Source organism: Ornithodoros turicata, chromosome 1, assembly GCF_037126465.1.
Source record: "Ornithodoros turicata isolate Travis chromosome 1, ASM3712646v1, whole genome shotgun sequence".
Lineage (NCBI taxonomy): Eukaryota > Metazoa > Arthropoda > Arachnida > Ixodida > Argasidae > Ornithodoros > Ornithodoros turicata.
In genome coordinates, this window is record NC_088201.1 from 223,882,388 (window position 1) to 223,897,360 (window position 14,973).

At 50.0% G+C, this 14,973-nt stretch overlaps 1 protein-coding gene across 1 annotated transcript in view; it reads left to right on the top strand.

Moving 5' to 3' along the window:
* Positions 1-14,973, top strand: part of LOC135395258 (complement C3-like) — a 126,747-nt gene that overhangs the window by 75,196 nt on the left and 36,578 nt on the right. Inside the window, exon 26 of the mRNA XM_064626501.1 lies at positions 13,932-14,101. Coding sequence (XP_064482571.1) covers positions 13,932-14,101 — 170 coding nt within the window. The remainder of the gene's footprint in view (positions 1-13,931; positions 14,102-14,973) is intronic.

Consider the following 14,973-nt stretch of genomic DNA (forward strand, 5'->3'; position numbering starts at 1 on the left):
TGAGAAAAAACAGGGGGAAATGACAGCGATAGCAGCATCTATCGTGCGCGCGCGATAAGGACTTCACAGAGCTCGCGGTGCTGCTCGGCACGCACACGTACATAACCTTTCGGGTCTTCTCGGCATCGTCTCATTGCAGCCGCTCTTTGCGTCCCCTCACTGCTGTGTCAAGTCGTCGTCATGCAACCAGTGCGAGTCTTGTTGCTCGTCCGCTCCACGTGCCATGCACGTGCAGGGGCAGGGCTCTGCACTCCCTACACTCTAAACCTGGTACCTTCTAGTAAAGGGTAAAAATTTCAAAATTTTTACCCTCTATTTCAGAAGTTACCTTGTAACCTATGGACAATACCCTCTATAAACGTTACACAGATCACCTATGAATAGAAGTTACTGTCTCCTAACCGCCACACCGACGTAAAAGTTACTTTCGCCAGGCATGGCTGTCTCTAAGACGCTCGCCTCTTCACAGACGCTACAGAACAAATGGTGCTCAAAATGAGCTCTCATCAGTGCAGAACGCATACTGTCGTTCGGAACATATAGCTATAATATACGTAATTCACCTAAGGGCATCCAGTGGCGAAAAGTGCGTAATCACTACATGTACAGATTCACATGCACAACAAATGAAAGAAAGAAATAATTGCAACTGGAGCATATGTATTATATAATTGGCAAACCTGGAACTACAGCTGAGGCAAGAGCGCGAGGACGTCCCGATACCAACACTTCAGCTGTGGTGAACGACATTCAGTTTCAAGGAGGTATACTCTTTGCAGTCCTCACGTTGTTGCAACTTCCTCTCCATTACGCCGAAAACATTTCTATTCCTTTATGATATGTCAGAATGACACATCAGCGACGCGGCTATGGTTTATCAGAAGTACACGAAGAAGTAAAACACAAGGATGACAAAGGGCTAAGCAAATAACGGACGTAAGACACACACGTACACATTGTGTTGAACTGTTGAACCGTGTTAGAGAGACAGACTGTGCTGTGATTAGTGTTCCTAGATTGTCCAGCAAAAACGTAACCACGTAAACTTGGTAGTGAACATACCGTAGAAATACCCTGATAAAGTTCCGTCACTTGACCTTTTGCATTCTTCACAATTCTGAACACGATCCGCAGTTCGCACAGACGCTGAGACACAATAACGTAACGCACACTGATCCAACACTCTCGTACTGAATGATTGAATGTGCTGCTTGAACGAGAACACAGTGACTTTTGAGAAGTACCTTTTATACAGGTTACCTTGCAAAGAAACAAGAGAAACAAACGAAGGAAATTCAAACGCGGGATTCGTTTAGAAGTTACAACGTTCCTATAAAGGGTACATTTATAAGTTACGACGATGTATTTCCGTTGAACACTGAAGTAACCTCTATTGCTCCTCCAGTGTCACGTTACAAGTCGTGTTTAACCTCTACATAGAGGTATCGAACGTGTAACCTCTACGATATTTGGAAATCTACGTCTATATAAAGGTTACACATTGCTAAAAGTTATAATAAAGGGTACCGAGTGTGCTGCCACTTACAAGGCACGGGTTTCGTTTCTTTGCTCTGTATTCTTAGCGTGTGAATTTCTTGTACTCAAACCAAATGATATCAGCCGAAGTATACACGGAGGGGCAGATTGGAGGGAACCATAACATGCCACCCATCTCGAAGCGGGATCCCCGGTGTTGATACAATTCGAAGAACCCCTGTCTGACTCCACTGGCCATAACCACAACAAGTGTCGGGTTTAACTCGGTTGCGTTACAGCGGTCTGGCTGGACGAGGTGGGTGGCTTCGGTGTGTTTGTGGTTCGCTCCGTTTTCTTTTCTTTCCGTTTGTGTACAACGCTTTGGATCTCTGTACCACGTGACCTTTCTTCTCTCCCTTGTGTCTTATGTAGACCAACTGTTGAGCTCTCGCTCTCGTCTGTCTGAACATGTAACTCAAGGTGAAATACAGGAACGTTTTTTCACCTCTCCACGAGGTTTATCTATCTGACGAGTCAGTTTTCTTAATCATTCTGATGAGGTCAGAATAGTGAAAAAACGCCTTCCAAGGATTGTTGGATATACGCTTGCTGATGGACGTCTACCATGCGGACATATGCGTCAGCACCAGCCTCAAGCCACACCGTCCTTGGATGAGACTTCACGCTTGACACTGTTGCCGGAAGACCGTGCGCCGTCTCGAAGCAGCGTCGGATACACCGTATCTCGCCTACAAGCAACAACGGCAGATATAGGATACATCGAGAAGCTTCGACGTCTCCGGCACCTGTCCTTCCTCTCCGTGAACGGCGTTCGAGGAACTACGTGAACGACAGCCTACATCGCCATGGCCGGGAAGGACACAGGTGAGCACTTTGCAATCCAAGAGAGAGATAATTCGGACATAGCGGCTGCGGCGCCGTCCGTAGATGAACAGGGCGCTAAGCCGAAACGTAGAGTAGCCCTCTCACAAAAGGCTCAGCAGAACTACGAGCTCGAAAGAGATGAGCATCGTGCGAAACTAGATAAAGCTTGGGAAGAAACAGCGCTCGAGCTGGAGAAGGTCTGTATACCAGAGGCGTCGCATCAAGAAGCCGGGAGACTGAGCACCTCCTACAAACGGTACAAGCTTCACGCTGAAAGGTTCTCCTCCTTCCTAACAAAGACGAATGTAGAACAGAGTTTAACGGAACGAGACGTTCAGAAAGCAATCGACAAGGATCGGGACGATCTTGTGCGAGGTATAATCACCGAAATTGAACACCGTCTCGACAGCCAGGGAGAGACGGGCTCTCGGCGCTCCAATGGTTCTGTTCATTCATCCTTGTCGTCACGACGTTCCACCCATTCCAGTTTGGATTCATCAGTAAGCTCCGCAGCGACTAAAGCTAGAGCCGATGCCGAAGCAGCTCGCGCTCTCACGTCTTACAGTCAACAGGAGACTGCGATGAAACTGGAGAAAGCTCGTATAGAGGCCAACCTAGAAGCACTTCAAAGAGAGAAAGAAGCTGCTGTCGCGGAAGCGCAAGCCAAGGTTCTAGAAGCGGCACTTGAACAATACGACCCACGGCTTACAGAAGTCAAATTCGTCGACGCGTCGGAAAGGACTAGGGAGTACGTTTTACGTCACGGTCTACCACAGAGCACGCACGCGTTTACGGGAGACAGTCATCGATGCCACACTGTAAGCGGTGAACAGACGGCTGCTGCAGCACCTAGCGCGTCACAAGGTGACAACGTCTCTCGCGCTGCCGGTGGAAGACTTTCCGGAAGGCGTACAATTGGTCTGGGGGGAGAATCAGAACCAACTACACTCCCGAATCCCCTACCCATTATGGGTGACGTCGCCAGGTACTTACTTCGCCGGGAGCTGGTTACTACGGGCCTCTCGAAGTTCAGCGACCGTCCGGAAGACTATAGGTCGTGGAAATCGGCATTTCGTAACGCTACTAAAGGCCTTGGAATATCAGCCACAGAAGAGATGGATCTCCTGGTGAGGTGGCTGGGAACCGAATCGTCCGTGTACGCTAGAAGGCTAAGAGCTGTACACATCGGAAACCCGGATATGGGACTTCAGGCGATCTGGGAACGGTTAGAAGAGGCCTACGGTAGCCCGGAGGCAATCGAAAACGCGCTAATAGACAGGCTTGAAAGGTTTCCGAGGATACCAGGTAGTGACCGCGAGAAACTGAGGGAGCTGGGAGATTTACTCCAAGAACTCGAGTCAGCAAAGGCAGATCCACACTTGCCTGGGCTCTCCTACCTGGACACGTCACGTGGGGTCAACCCCATTGCAGCGAAACTTCCTCTACATTTGCAAGAAAAATGGATCGCTCTAGGATCGAAATACAAGCGGGAACACCGTGTGTCTTTCCCACCATTCTCTGTCTTCTCAGACTTCGTCCGAACCACGGCGAAGACAAAGAACGATCCAAGTTTCATAATCGGGCCCTCAAGCGATAACACAGGCAAGAAGGACAAGACATCCTCGTCGACAACGCAATCCTCTAAGAAATCGTCTGTATCGGTGCACAGGACCACGATTACCTCTCAAGAAGACAGCTCAGCGAGTCAAGTGGAAAGAACTCCAAAGAACCCGGAAGGAATGTGCCCCTTGCACAAGAAGCCACATATACTTAGCAAGTGTAGGGCATTCCGTCAGAAACCTCTCGCCGAGCGAAAGCGCTTGCTGTCAGAGTTCGGCGCATGCTTCAAATGCTGTGCGATGACGCACAACGCGAAGAGCTGCGACTCAACGATACATTGCACTGAGTGCAATAGCGACCACCACATTACGGCACTTCATCCAGAGAACGTTACCTCGCAAGCTCGACGCACCGCGGGAGTCCCGTCGGCTGAGGAAGACGGTTTCAGCCGAGCGTCCGCAAAGGTTACATCAAGCTGCACGGAAGTGTGTGGAGATGCCAATTCGAGAGTATCCTGCTCAAAAATATGTCTCGTCAAAGTGTACCCAGAAGCTCAGCCAGAACAAGCAGTTCGGATGTATGCGGTCATTGACGACCAAAGCAATAAGTCATTGGCCAGACCCGAATTCTTCGAATGCTTCAACATTCACGGGTGCGAGTATCCATACACGCTAAGGACGTGCGCCGGGGTGGTTGGGACGTTGGGACGACGAGCTACCGGCTATGTTGTTGAGGGCATCGACAGTGGCATACGTCTGCCTCTACCAACGTTGACGGAGTGCGACCAGATTCCTAATGACAGGAATGAGATTCCAACACCGGACGCTGCTCGCAGACATCCTCATCTCAAGGCACTGGCAAATGTCATTCCGCCACCCGACCCCAATGCACAAATCCTACTGCTCTTAGGAAGGGATCTCGTTCAGGCGCACAAAGTGCGTCAGCAGCGCAACGGTCCCAACCACGCTCCTTTCGCCCAGAAGCTAGACCTCGGGTGGGTCATAGTTGGGGACGTCTGTATCGAACGATTGCGCACTCCACAGGTCTGTACCTTCGCCACAACCGTGTTGCAAAACGGCCGTCCTTCCTACTTCACGCCCTGCCCCAACCACATGATTGTGAAAGAAAAGCCCTGCTTTGAGCATTCTGCAAAAGAAGTCGTCCAGTCTCCCCCGCCGCTAAGCAACGACCTTACGGATCCCCTATTCCAGATCACAAGAGATGACGAGAAGCTTGCTCCGTCAATGGAAGATAAAGAATTCCTGAGCTTGATGGACGGAGATTTCCACAGGGACACGTTAAACAACTGGGTAGCCCCTTTGCCTTTTCGTGTGCCCCGACGTGAACTCCCTGACAACCGAGAACAGGTGTTTTCTCGGTTCGCTTCGTTACGTCGCACTCTGGAAAGGAATGCGGAGATGAAGAGGCACTTCGTTGCCTTCATGCAGGATATGCTCGAAAATGGCCACGCTGAGCAGGCACCGCCAAGAAAGGAAGCCAACGAATATTGGTACCTCCCCAGCTTCGGTATTTACCACCCGCAGAAACCGGGCCAAATCCGGGTAGTTTTCGATTCAAGTACCAAGTACCAAGGTGTTTCGCTCAACGACTTGCTCCTTTCGGGACCGGACATGACAAATAGCCTGATCGGTGTGCTTCTCCGTTTTAGAAAAGAGGCTGTGGCGGTAACGGCTGACATCCAGCGAATGTTTTATTCCTTCTTCGTACGTGAAGAAGACAGAGACTACCTTCGCTTCTTGTGGTTCCGAGACAACGACACCAGCAAGGATGTCATTGAATACAGGATGTGTGTACATGCGTTTGGCAACACATGCTCTCCCGCTATTGCAACCTACGGCTTAAGGCGCACCGCACAGGAGGGAGAGCAGGACTTTGGTGCGGACGTTCGACACTTTATCGAGAGAGACTTCTACGTCGACGACGGCCTCAAGTCCTTACCGACCGAAGAGGAGGCTATCGATTTACTCAAAAGGACACAACACATGCTGAAAGGAGCAAACCTGCGGCTTCACAAGGTAGCCTCTAACTCTGTGGAGGTCATGGGCGCCTTCCCATCCGATGACTACGCCAGGGGCCTTAAAGACATGGACTTCGACAGAGGTCACGTACCGATGCAACGGAGCCTTGGACTAAACTGGGACCTAAAGGGAGATACGTTCACCTTCAAAGTGCCCGTAAAAGACACCCCGAATACACGACGCGGCGTACTATCCACTGTGAACAGCCTATACGACCCCCTAGGATTCACAGCCCCAGTGACAGTACAAGGTAGGCTGTTGCTGAGAGATATTTCTTCAGAAACGTCAGATTGGGATGCCCCTCTCGACCTGAATGACAACTGGCTAACGTGGCGATACTCCTTACATCATCTTGAACGGCTCAAGATACCACGCCAGTACACTGCAATCTCTCTCTCCGACGCCCGTCGACGGGAAATCTGTGTATTCTGCGATGCCTCAGAAAAGGCGATCGGCGCTGTGGCGTACATCAGAGTCACAGATGCTGATGGAATGCAACACGTGGGTTTTGTGTTTGGAAAAGCAAAGCTAGCGCCGCGCCCCGAACAGACCATTCCAAGACTTGAGCTATGTGCCGCAGTGCTCGCCGTCGATGTCGCAGAGCTAGTCGTCAGCGAGATCGATGCTCACATCGATGACATTAAATTCTACACGGACAGCAAAGTTGTGCTCGGATACATCTTCAATCAATCGAGGCGTTTCTACGTCTATGTCAGCAACCGTGTGAACCGCATACGAAGATCTACGAAGCCCGAGCAATGGCATTACGTTCCCACCGGTCAGAACCCTGCAGATCACGCCACTAGACCTGTGGCTGCAGATGCTTTGGCTGACACGACTTGGCTGACAGGACCGAAATTTCTCCGGGAATGTACGGACGCGCAGAGAGAGCGCACAGCCTTCCCGCTTTTTGAACCAGATCAGGACAAGGAAATCCGTCCTCAAGTGGCTGTCTCGGCAACTCGCGTAGGAAATCAACAACTGGGGGCTCATCGCTTCGAGCGCTTTTCGACATGGACATCCTTACTGCGGGCCGTGGCATGCCTGGTGCATATCGCTCGTTCCTTTCATAACCCTTTGGCTGATTGTCACGGATGGCATTACTGCAGCAAACCTCGAAGCGCGGATGAGCTGAACGAGGCGAAGAAAGTAATCCTTCGTTGCGTCCAACACGAAGAATTTCCAGAAGCCGTCACATGTCCCCGTACGGACGCAGCTCAACAAAGTCGCATTTCGTCCAGCAACCCTTTGTGTGAGCTCGACCCGTTCGTCGACAATCAGGGCCTGTTGAGAGTTGGTGGACGCCTACGGAACTCCGACCTCGACGAAGCGGAAAAGCATCCAGTCATCGTTCCGGGTCGCCATCATGTAGGCTTATTGCTGATACGGCACTATCATGGAAAAGTTAAACATCAAGGGCGACACTTCACCGAAGGAGCTATTAGAGCTGCCGGGTTTTGGATTATCGGCGGAAAAAGATGCATCGGCGCCATGACTCATCATTGTATCACATGCCGCAAACTTCGAAGAAAATTGGAGCATCAGAAGATGGCCGACTTGCCTGAAGATAGGCTAAGCGCGGACCCTCCGTTCACCTACGTGGGACTGGACGTTTTCGGCCCTTGGATGGTCGCCTCACGTCGCACAAGGGGCGGTCTCGCCCACAACAAACGGTGGGCAGTCTTATTCACGTGCATGGCCATTCGTGCAGTGCACATAGAGGTCATTGAGTCAATGGATACGTCAAGCTTCATTAACGCCCTGCGAAGATTCCTTGCGCTCAGAGGCCCAGTGAAACAGCTCCGTTCAGACAGGGGCACGAACTTCGTTGGTGCCTGCTCTGAGCTCAAGATGTCGGCTGTTGGCTTCGAACTTCGTAAAGTTCAACGCTTCTTGAGCGAGCAAGGCTGCACCTGGATTTTCAATACACCTCATTCCTCCCACATGGGTGGCGTGTGGGAACGCATGATAGGCATGGCTCGCCGGATCCTGGATTCAATGCTTCTGAACGACGGCTCTCCTCGCTTCTCCCATGAGGTCTTGACCACATTCCTAGCAGAAGTGACCGCCATTATAAACGGAAGACCATTGGTTCCAGTCTCCTCGGATCCCGAATGTCCCTCAGTGCTCTCCCCTGCAATGATCCTGACGCAGAAACCTACGTCGTCAACAGCACCTCCAGGAGATTTTAAAAGTCTTCATGTGAAGCAGTGGAAACAAGTTCAAGCTCTTGCCAACAGCTTCTGGCATCGCTGGAGAACACAGTTCCTGCCCACCCTTCAACGCCGTCGCAAGTGGAAAACCGATCGACCTAATCTTCAAGTTGGCGATCTTGTGCTGCTGAAAGACGTGGGCGCTAGACGCAACGAGTGGCCAATGGGACGAATCACCGCTGTGCGGCGAGGGAATGACGGTAAGGTGCGCAAGGTGCAACTCCAGACAGTTAAAGACGGCAAGAAGAAAACCTTTGAACGACCAGTCTCCGAGATGGTTCTTCTGTTCTCGCCGGATCAAAGTGACTGAACTCGTTTGTGTGCATGATAGTGCATGATAGTATCTGGTATCCTACGGGACACCAGCCGGGGGAGTGTGCTGCCACTTACAAGGCACGGGTTTCGTTTCTTTGCTCTGTATTCTTAGCGTGTGAATTTCTTGTACTCAAACCAAATGATATCAGCCGAAGTATACACGGAGGGGCAGATTGGAGGGAACCATAACATGCCACCCATCTCGAAGCGGGATCCCCGGTGTTGATACAATTCGAAGAACCCCTGTCTGACTCCACTGGCCATAACCACAACAAGTGTCGGGTTTAACTCGGTTGCGTTACAGCGGTCTGGCTGGACGAGGTGGGTGGCTTCGGTGTGTTTGTGGTTCGCTCCGTTTTCTTTTCTTTCCGTTTGTGTACAACGCTTTGGATCTCTGTACCACGTGACCTTTCTTCTCTCCCTTGTGTCTTATGTAGACCAACTGTTGAGCTCTCGCTCTCGTCTGTCTGAACATGTAACTCAAGGTGAAATACAGGAACGTTTTTTCACCTCTCCACGAGGTTTATCTATCTGACGAGTCAGTTTTCTTAATCATTCTGATGAGGTCAGAATACCGAGTTAAGAGTGTATCTGCAGATAGTGATCTATCCGTGCGATCGGCTGACGACGCTTGCACGTTACATGCCGCGCGGCTGTCGCTTTCTTGTTCTTTTTCGACGTGCTCTCCACTTGGCTGGTGCGCCGAATAGGACGTTACCGTCCTCGACAAAAAGTTCCCGTCATATAGCTGTCGCCGTAAAAAAGAGGGAAGCGAATGACAGAACGGCGCATTAAAGAGGTCCCGCATGGTGGTTTGTCCGCAGCCATACTGGTGGGGATACGCTGTGGAAAACAGGACAGCGGGTAGGAATGACTATGTTTAATGGCTGAGTAACAGAAGAATATGGGGTCACGAGATGATGACTGCTTCGTCGTCATCACAAAGATTTAACAGGCTGCCCGCCGCGGAAGGCGTTAACGGGCGGATCGTCGACTAATGTTGGTGATGCCAGCAATATGGGTACGAATAGCGCCGTGCAGCGGTGAAACGTGCAGCCATGGCGGAGCTTTTCGCATTAGTTGAGATTCCGCTGGCTTCCACTGTCGGACTTCACTGATGACGGTGTTCTTCTTCCTATAAGCCTTCAGACAATATGTCTTTCCAGCAGTATATCGTATACTGATAGATCTGTTGCGCAGGGATCGTGACCTGTCTCTAAGGCACCTTGCAGTACAGCACACGACTGACATGACGTCGTGGTGAAAGGATATTGATAAGATTGCTGTAGGAAGGAGGTCCCTGTCGATGGAAGTGTCATCCGACTTATAGTATGTGGTCAGTGGTTGCTTGCCGACGCACTCAACGTCTCCTTGAAGCAACGTTTTGAAAGACACTAATGATCTTGGCCGTATTTCTTCGTCTTCTGAGTTAGGCATTGCAGCTGGATCGGGAAGGAGTCCTTCAGGGTCTTGTACCATTTGCCCTGTCAATTTCTTTCTTCTGGGTAGGAACTTGTTATCAGGTACCCTGGTCCTTCTTTCTTGTTCGTTATTATCTGCTATCACTGTTATTTCTGCCGTTGACAGCAACATGTTGTTCCGCGTTTCTGCTCCCTGTCTTCCATCGTTTGCTTCGCCTTTTATGTCCGAATCGATGTTCTGCCGTCTTTCCACGTACCGTCTGTCTTGATCCTCGTGCTGCGCAAACGTCTGCAGCGTTTCTGAAGCCTTCGGTTCTTCAGGCTGCCATTTTGCAGTCTGAGGCGTTTCAATGACATTTCCTCTCAAGTCTTCACTGATTCGCTTGATTGCTTTAGGTTCCAGGCTGTCCGTAGGCCTCCCAGCCTTTGCCTGTGTTATCTTTCCAGGTGGTAGGTCAACGTACGTCGGTTCTGCATCTCGTAGTTCCAGAGCCGTGCGTGTGTGAGTACAACCTTCTATCACTACATCGGTATTGAGGTACTGCTGTTGGCTTGGCATCTCGCCGTACAAGTTGACAAAGGTCAGTTCCGGATGCTGGACTATGTCGTGCACTACAGGCAATATAGTAAACGTTGATGGCACTTGTGCAGTCGTTGATGCAGTCCCGGGCGCCGCGCGGTTGCTCGCTTTTGAGGTTGACGTTGAAACTGGGACATCATTTGTTCTTGCCGCTAAGTATCTTTTAGCTTTGAAAAGTGCAGTTTCTATCTCGTCTTGGAGAAGTATTTGCTTCGTGTACTCTTCTTCAAATTCGTCCTCGGTAAGCATCAATTCTATCTCGCTGTCAATTCGTTGGAGGTGGACGTTTGATCTGCGTAGTTGCTCCATCCTCACTTGGAATACGATTACGTCTTGCAGTTCTTCGGTGGATCGTTTGCGTTCGAGGTCGGTCATTAAGATTATCACCTTCGTTCGCAGCTCCTGTCGCTTGTGGATCAGATCAAATCGTTCCATTATGCCAAGTTAGTCCTGTCGTTACCCACTGTTGTCTTCCCTGTCGGTTGAGTCGTTCAGGTATGTCAGGTTCCTAAGTCGATCACGTTCGTCGTTTGTTAAGATCCCGGGTTTCGGCACCATTTTGTGGAAAACAGGACAGCGGGTAGGAATGACTATGTTTAATGGCTGAGTAACAGAAGAATATGGGGTCACGAGATGATGACTGCTTCGTCGTCATCACAAAGATTTAACATACGCTACGCAAACCAAGGATATACGGTCATGTCTCACTTATACGGAATTCAGGCATCCGGAAAACTCGTTATCCGGTCCACATTACCGGGAACGAGCCTGCCACCGTTGGCGTTTCGTTCAGCTATCCAGAATTCGTTATCCGCATCCGGACAGCAAGCACGGAGCCCAATGTACAAGAACCTATGTCAATCTGATTCGCATATCCGGAATCGTGTCAACAGGCTCTTTTCCCTGGCATGCGCTGTGTTCGCATTGTTTTGGGAAATGGGTCACATCTCACCTGGGCATTCTGTACTGTTTGGCTTGCCTTTCCTAAGACGTGTGCGGGCATGCAGTAGAGGTTGTATACGAGAAGCAGAAGAGGTGTCCTGTATCCACCGTGCACAAGAAATTCGTATGTGAACCCCGAATGTCGATGTCGTCCGAAAGCATCTCCAGTCTCTCGTCCTGGGCCAAAAAGGCCCGTGGCATTGGTTTGGGCAGGTCCACTATCTGCGACATCCTCCCGGATTAGGAGGAGTGGCACTCCGGCGAACCTACAGTTGGGTCACACAGCAGGTGCCTTTTTGAGCTGCCGTTTTGAGGTACTGTTTGAGGTAAAGGACACCAGGGGCAATCTTTCCCTAGGTTTCTTTCTTCTGGAGCAGTCAGGAGGAGTCCTGAGTTTTCGTGTTCCCTGGACATCTTCTGGGTTCGCTTGTCCGGAAATCCGTTATCCGCACGAGAAGGGACGACTATCGTAGTGTCCGGTTAAGCGAGGTAGTGACCGTACCCCTTTCTCTCATTCTCTGTCCCGCTCTGAAACGCTTCTCAATTGCAGCACACGCTGTTCTACACAGAACAGAAAGCGGGTAGCAGAAGACGTATCCCAACAAGAAAAGAGAAGACCAGTTTTTTCTAAAAAAAAACAACAAGAAAACTGATCGATGGAAATATTTTGCGCACGTGTTCACATCGACAGACAGATGTGATTACGAGCGAGGCAACAGTGTTCGTTTTTTTTTTTTGTTTTAAATTATTTCCACCAACTGAGAAGTACTTCGGCCCTACCTGTGTACCTCGTATCATACTCGGCCCTTAGCGCTTCGTGCCTATTCTATGCCTTCATTTCCATCCCCCTTCGCCCTTCAGACAGTTTTTTTTTTTGCCCCCAACGGGAAAATTCACGCAAGAGATGACCTTATAGCGCGATCAGTGATTGCAACCGAGACAGCCGGTCTGTATTTACGCGTGCGTGGCGTTTTTCTTTTTTTTTCTTCCCGGCACCAATGCATAGGGACAGTACGGCGCTGGACGAAAGTTTACGGAACGCGCGGGCAGTGTGTTTCCTCCTCGGTGCGACACCCTTAAGGCTGGTTCACACTGCCACGTTCGCGCTTACGGGCTACGGGTTGCGCTTACGTAGTACCCTTCTCGTTGCCGGCTACCGTTATTCCATCGTTCACATCACTACGTTTCCGCGCTCCGTTCCTCCAATGAGCAGCGGCGTCCTAGAGCGCCATCCTTCCGAAGAAAAGTGAAATAGAGCGACAGAGTAGCATGGCGTCCAGCGTCCAGCACCCCGGTGCCGGCTGCTTTGGAGACAATCAGACATTCCTTGACGATGTTCTTAACTGTTAACTGTTAATGTTCCTAACTTAACGCCATCGTCGACAGTGCAACGTGCAACTCACTACTTGGGACAAATTCATTGAGTGAAAATATCACCTGACAGACCCACTGCTATGCTAATTGTCATCCATGAGTTTTCTTTTTTCGTGGCATCCCTGTAGTCGCTTATTTTGCTATTGTATAGCCAGGGACACTTCTCAACCTGAAGAATAAGAGCTTCTAAGACAGCAAATGTTTGCGCCATCTTTGCAAGGAGACGGGCGAGACAAAACGCATGCGCGGCATCCGAACTTTTCTGCCATCCTATTGGCCAGTGCGCTTACGGTTACGGAGCTTGCGGGAGAAAAGTTGAAGTTGCCTCAACTCCATGCGGAAACAGTCTTGCGGGCGCCTTCTGTTCGTCGTCATGGCAACCCCCACCGTAAGCGCCCGTAACCCGTAGCCGCAAGCGTAAACGTGACAGTGTGAACCAGCCTTTAATAACGGGGGACGGAAGCGCGCCAGTTCACTCGTTCAGAAGGATGGGCGAGTGCGTTGGTTGTGACACATTGGGGTAGTTTCGGTATCGCTGGAGTGTGCGGGCGAAGTGGTTTGGATTGGTGTCGCCACCTGCGCACTGCTTTCCTCCCTCTGAACGAATGAAGGAGTCCGCTTCCGCCCGCCGCCAGGGTGTCACACTGAGGAGAAAATACACCGCTCGCGCGTTACGTAAACTTTTGTCCAGCACTGTAATCATGGCTCACCTTTGATGTTACCACGAGGAACAGTGCTCTTCTTGAATTTTACAAGATGTGACGTCGGTTCGCGGTTGTTGTTTACGAGGTACCGTGTCGATGTCGTTTGCTATGCTGCAACGTCTTCGTGTGAGAGAAATTTATTTTGCAGTTATTTTAATACAGAGTCAGCGCGGGTAGGTCGCCATCGAAATCGAAGACAAAGAACGAAAAGCGAATAAACAATTAAGTAAATAAGCATGTAAGTCATTAAATAGGTATGGTAAAAAAACAGTGAAGGATAGATGGGATCCCCCTTTCTCCCTATAAGTTATGGAAAACGTGATCACATGCCGCTGATCCTGAGTTCGTATATGGTTTGGCACAGTGGAACTGCTTACCCATATTTCTGGACAGTGTTCCTGATACATGTGATTTTCTTACAGAAACTAACATGCGGCACATTCCTGCACCCACGCAGTCGCTTACTATTGAGGCAACGGCATACGCTCTGATGAGTTTAATAATCGACGGAGGCGATCGGACTTATATTGAAAGCTTTGTCAACTGGATGAACACGCACTTTCACCCAAACGGTGACGCCAGCTCCACGCAGGTTCGATAATTTTGCATTCGTTAGGTAGAGTTACGTTCCAGATGAGCGAATGTTCTTGGAGAACTCGTTGATGTATTGGCCGGTTTCAGGTCAGTTCAGGCAGGGAGGTCCGATCAACCTCGTGGCTTTTCCATCGTACAGGATGATCAACAGCGGTAAAATGCATAATTTCTAACCGAATAGTTTTCGTGAAAAAAATCGAGAAAATCCAGCCCTGAATTCGAGTGTTTCAGTTTTGCCGTGTTTGCATGTCTCCTAAGTTTTAAAAGGTATTGTAGTGCAATTTTTTAATGCTTTAGTATGCCTGCAGGCCAGCATTCCGAGCGCAAAGTTTGGTGCGCAGGAGCAACGCTCTGTGCTACAAAAAGGGCGAACATGTTCTCTCGCGCAGTTTTGTTCCAACTTCGACGCGTGGTTTCTCTGGCTGTAGATGTCACTCATTACCATACTTAGTGTCAGTTTACTCAGCTTTTAATGCTTTTTCATTTGATGCACATATGGTGGGTATACCTACTACAGATATCTCTTGAAGCAGGCAAATGTTTCGGCGTATAAAACAAGGTTTTTGCGCGTCTGTTTCTCGGAAAGGCCCGTTTTGATTTCATTTATATTTTGCAAGGGCATTGCCCGATGTTAGACCTTTCATTTGATGAAAAAAAATAGCTTCAAAAAGGCGTACACTTGCGATTAGCGTGCTAAAACTTGGCCCTAGTCTGCGTCCGTACGTGTCGGAGCCCGTCTGGCGGTACCGCGGGATGACGGACGTGCAGTCGATGCGTCCTCTGTTTGGGCAATGCTGTCTGGCCTAAGTCTTACCTGAGCTACTCGTCGGCACACTCTTGACGTCCTGCTAAAGAAAGAATCCACGCCTG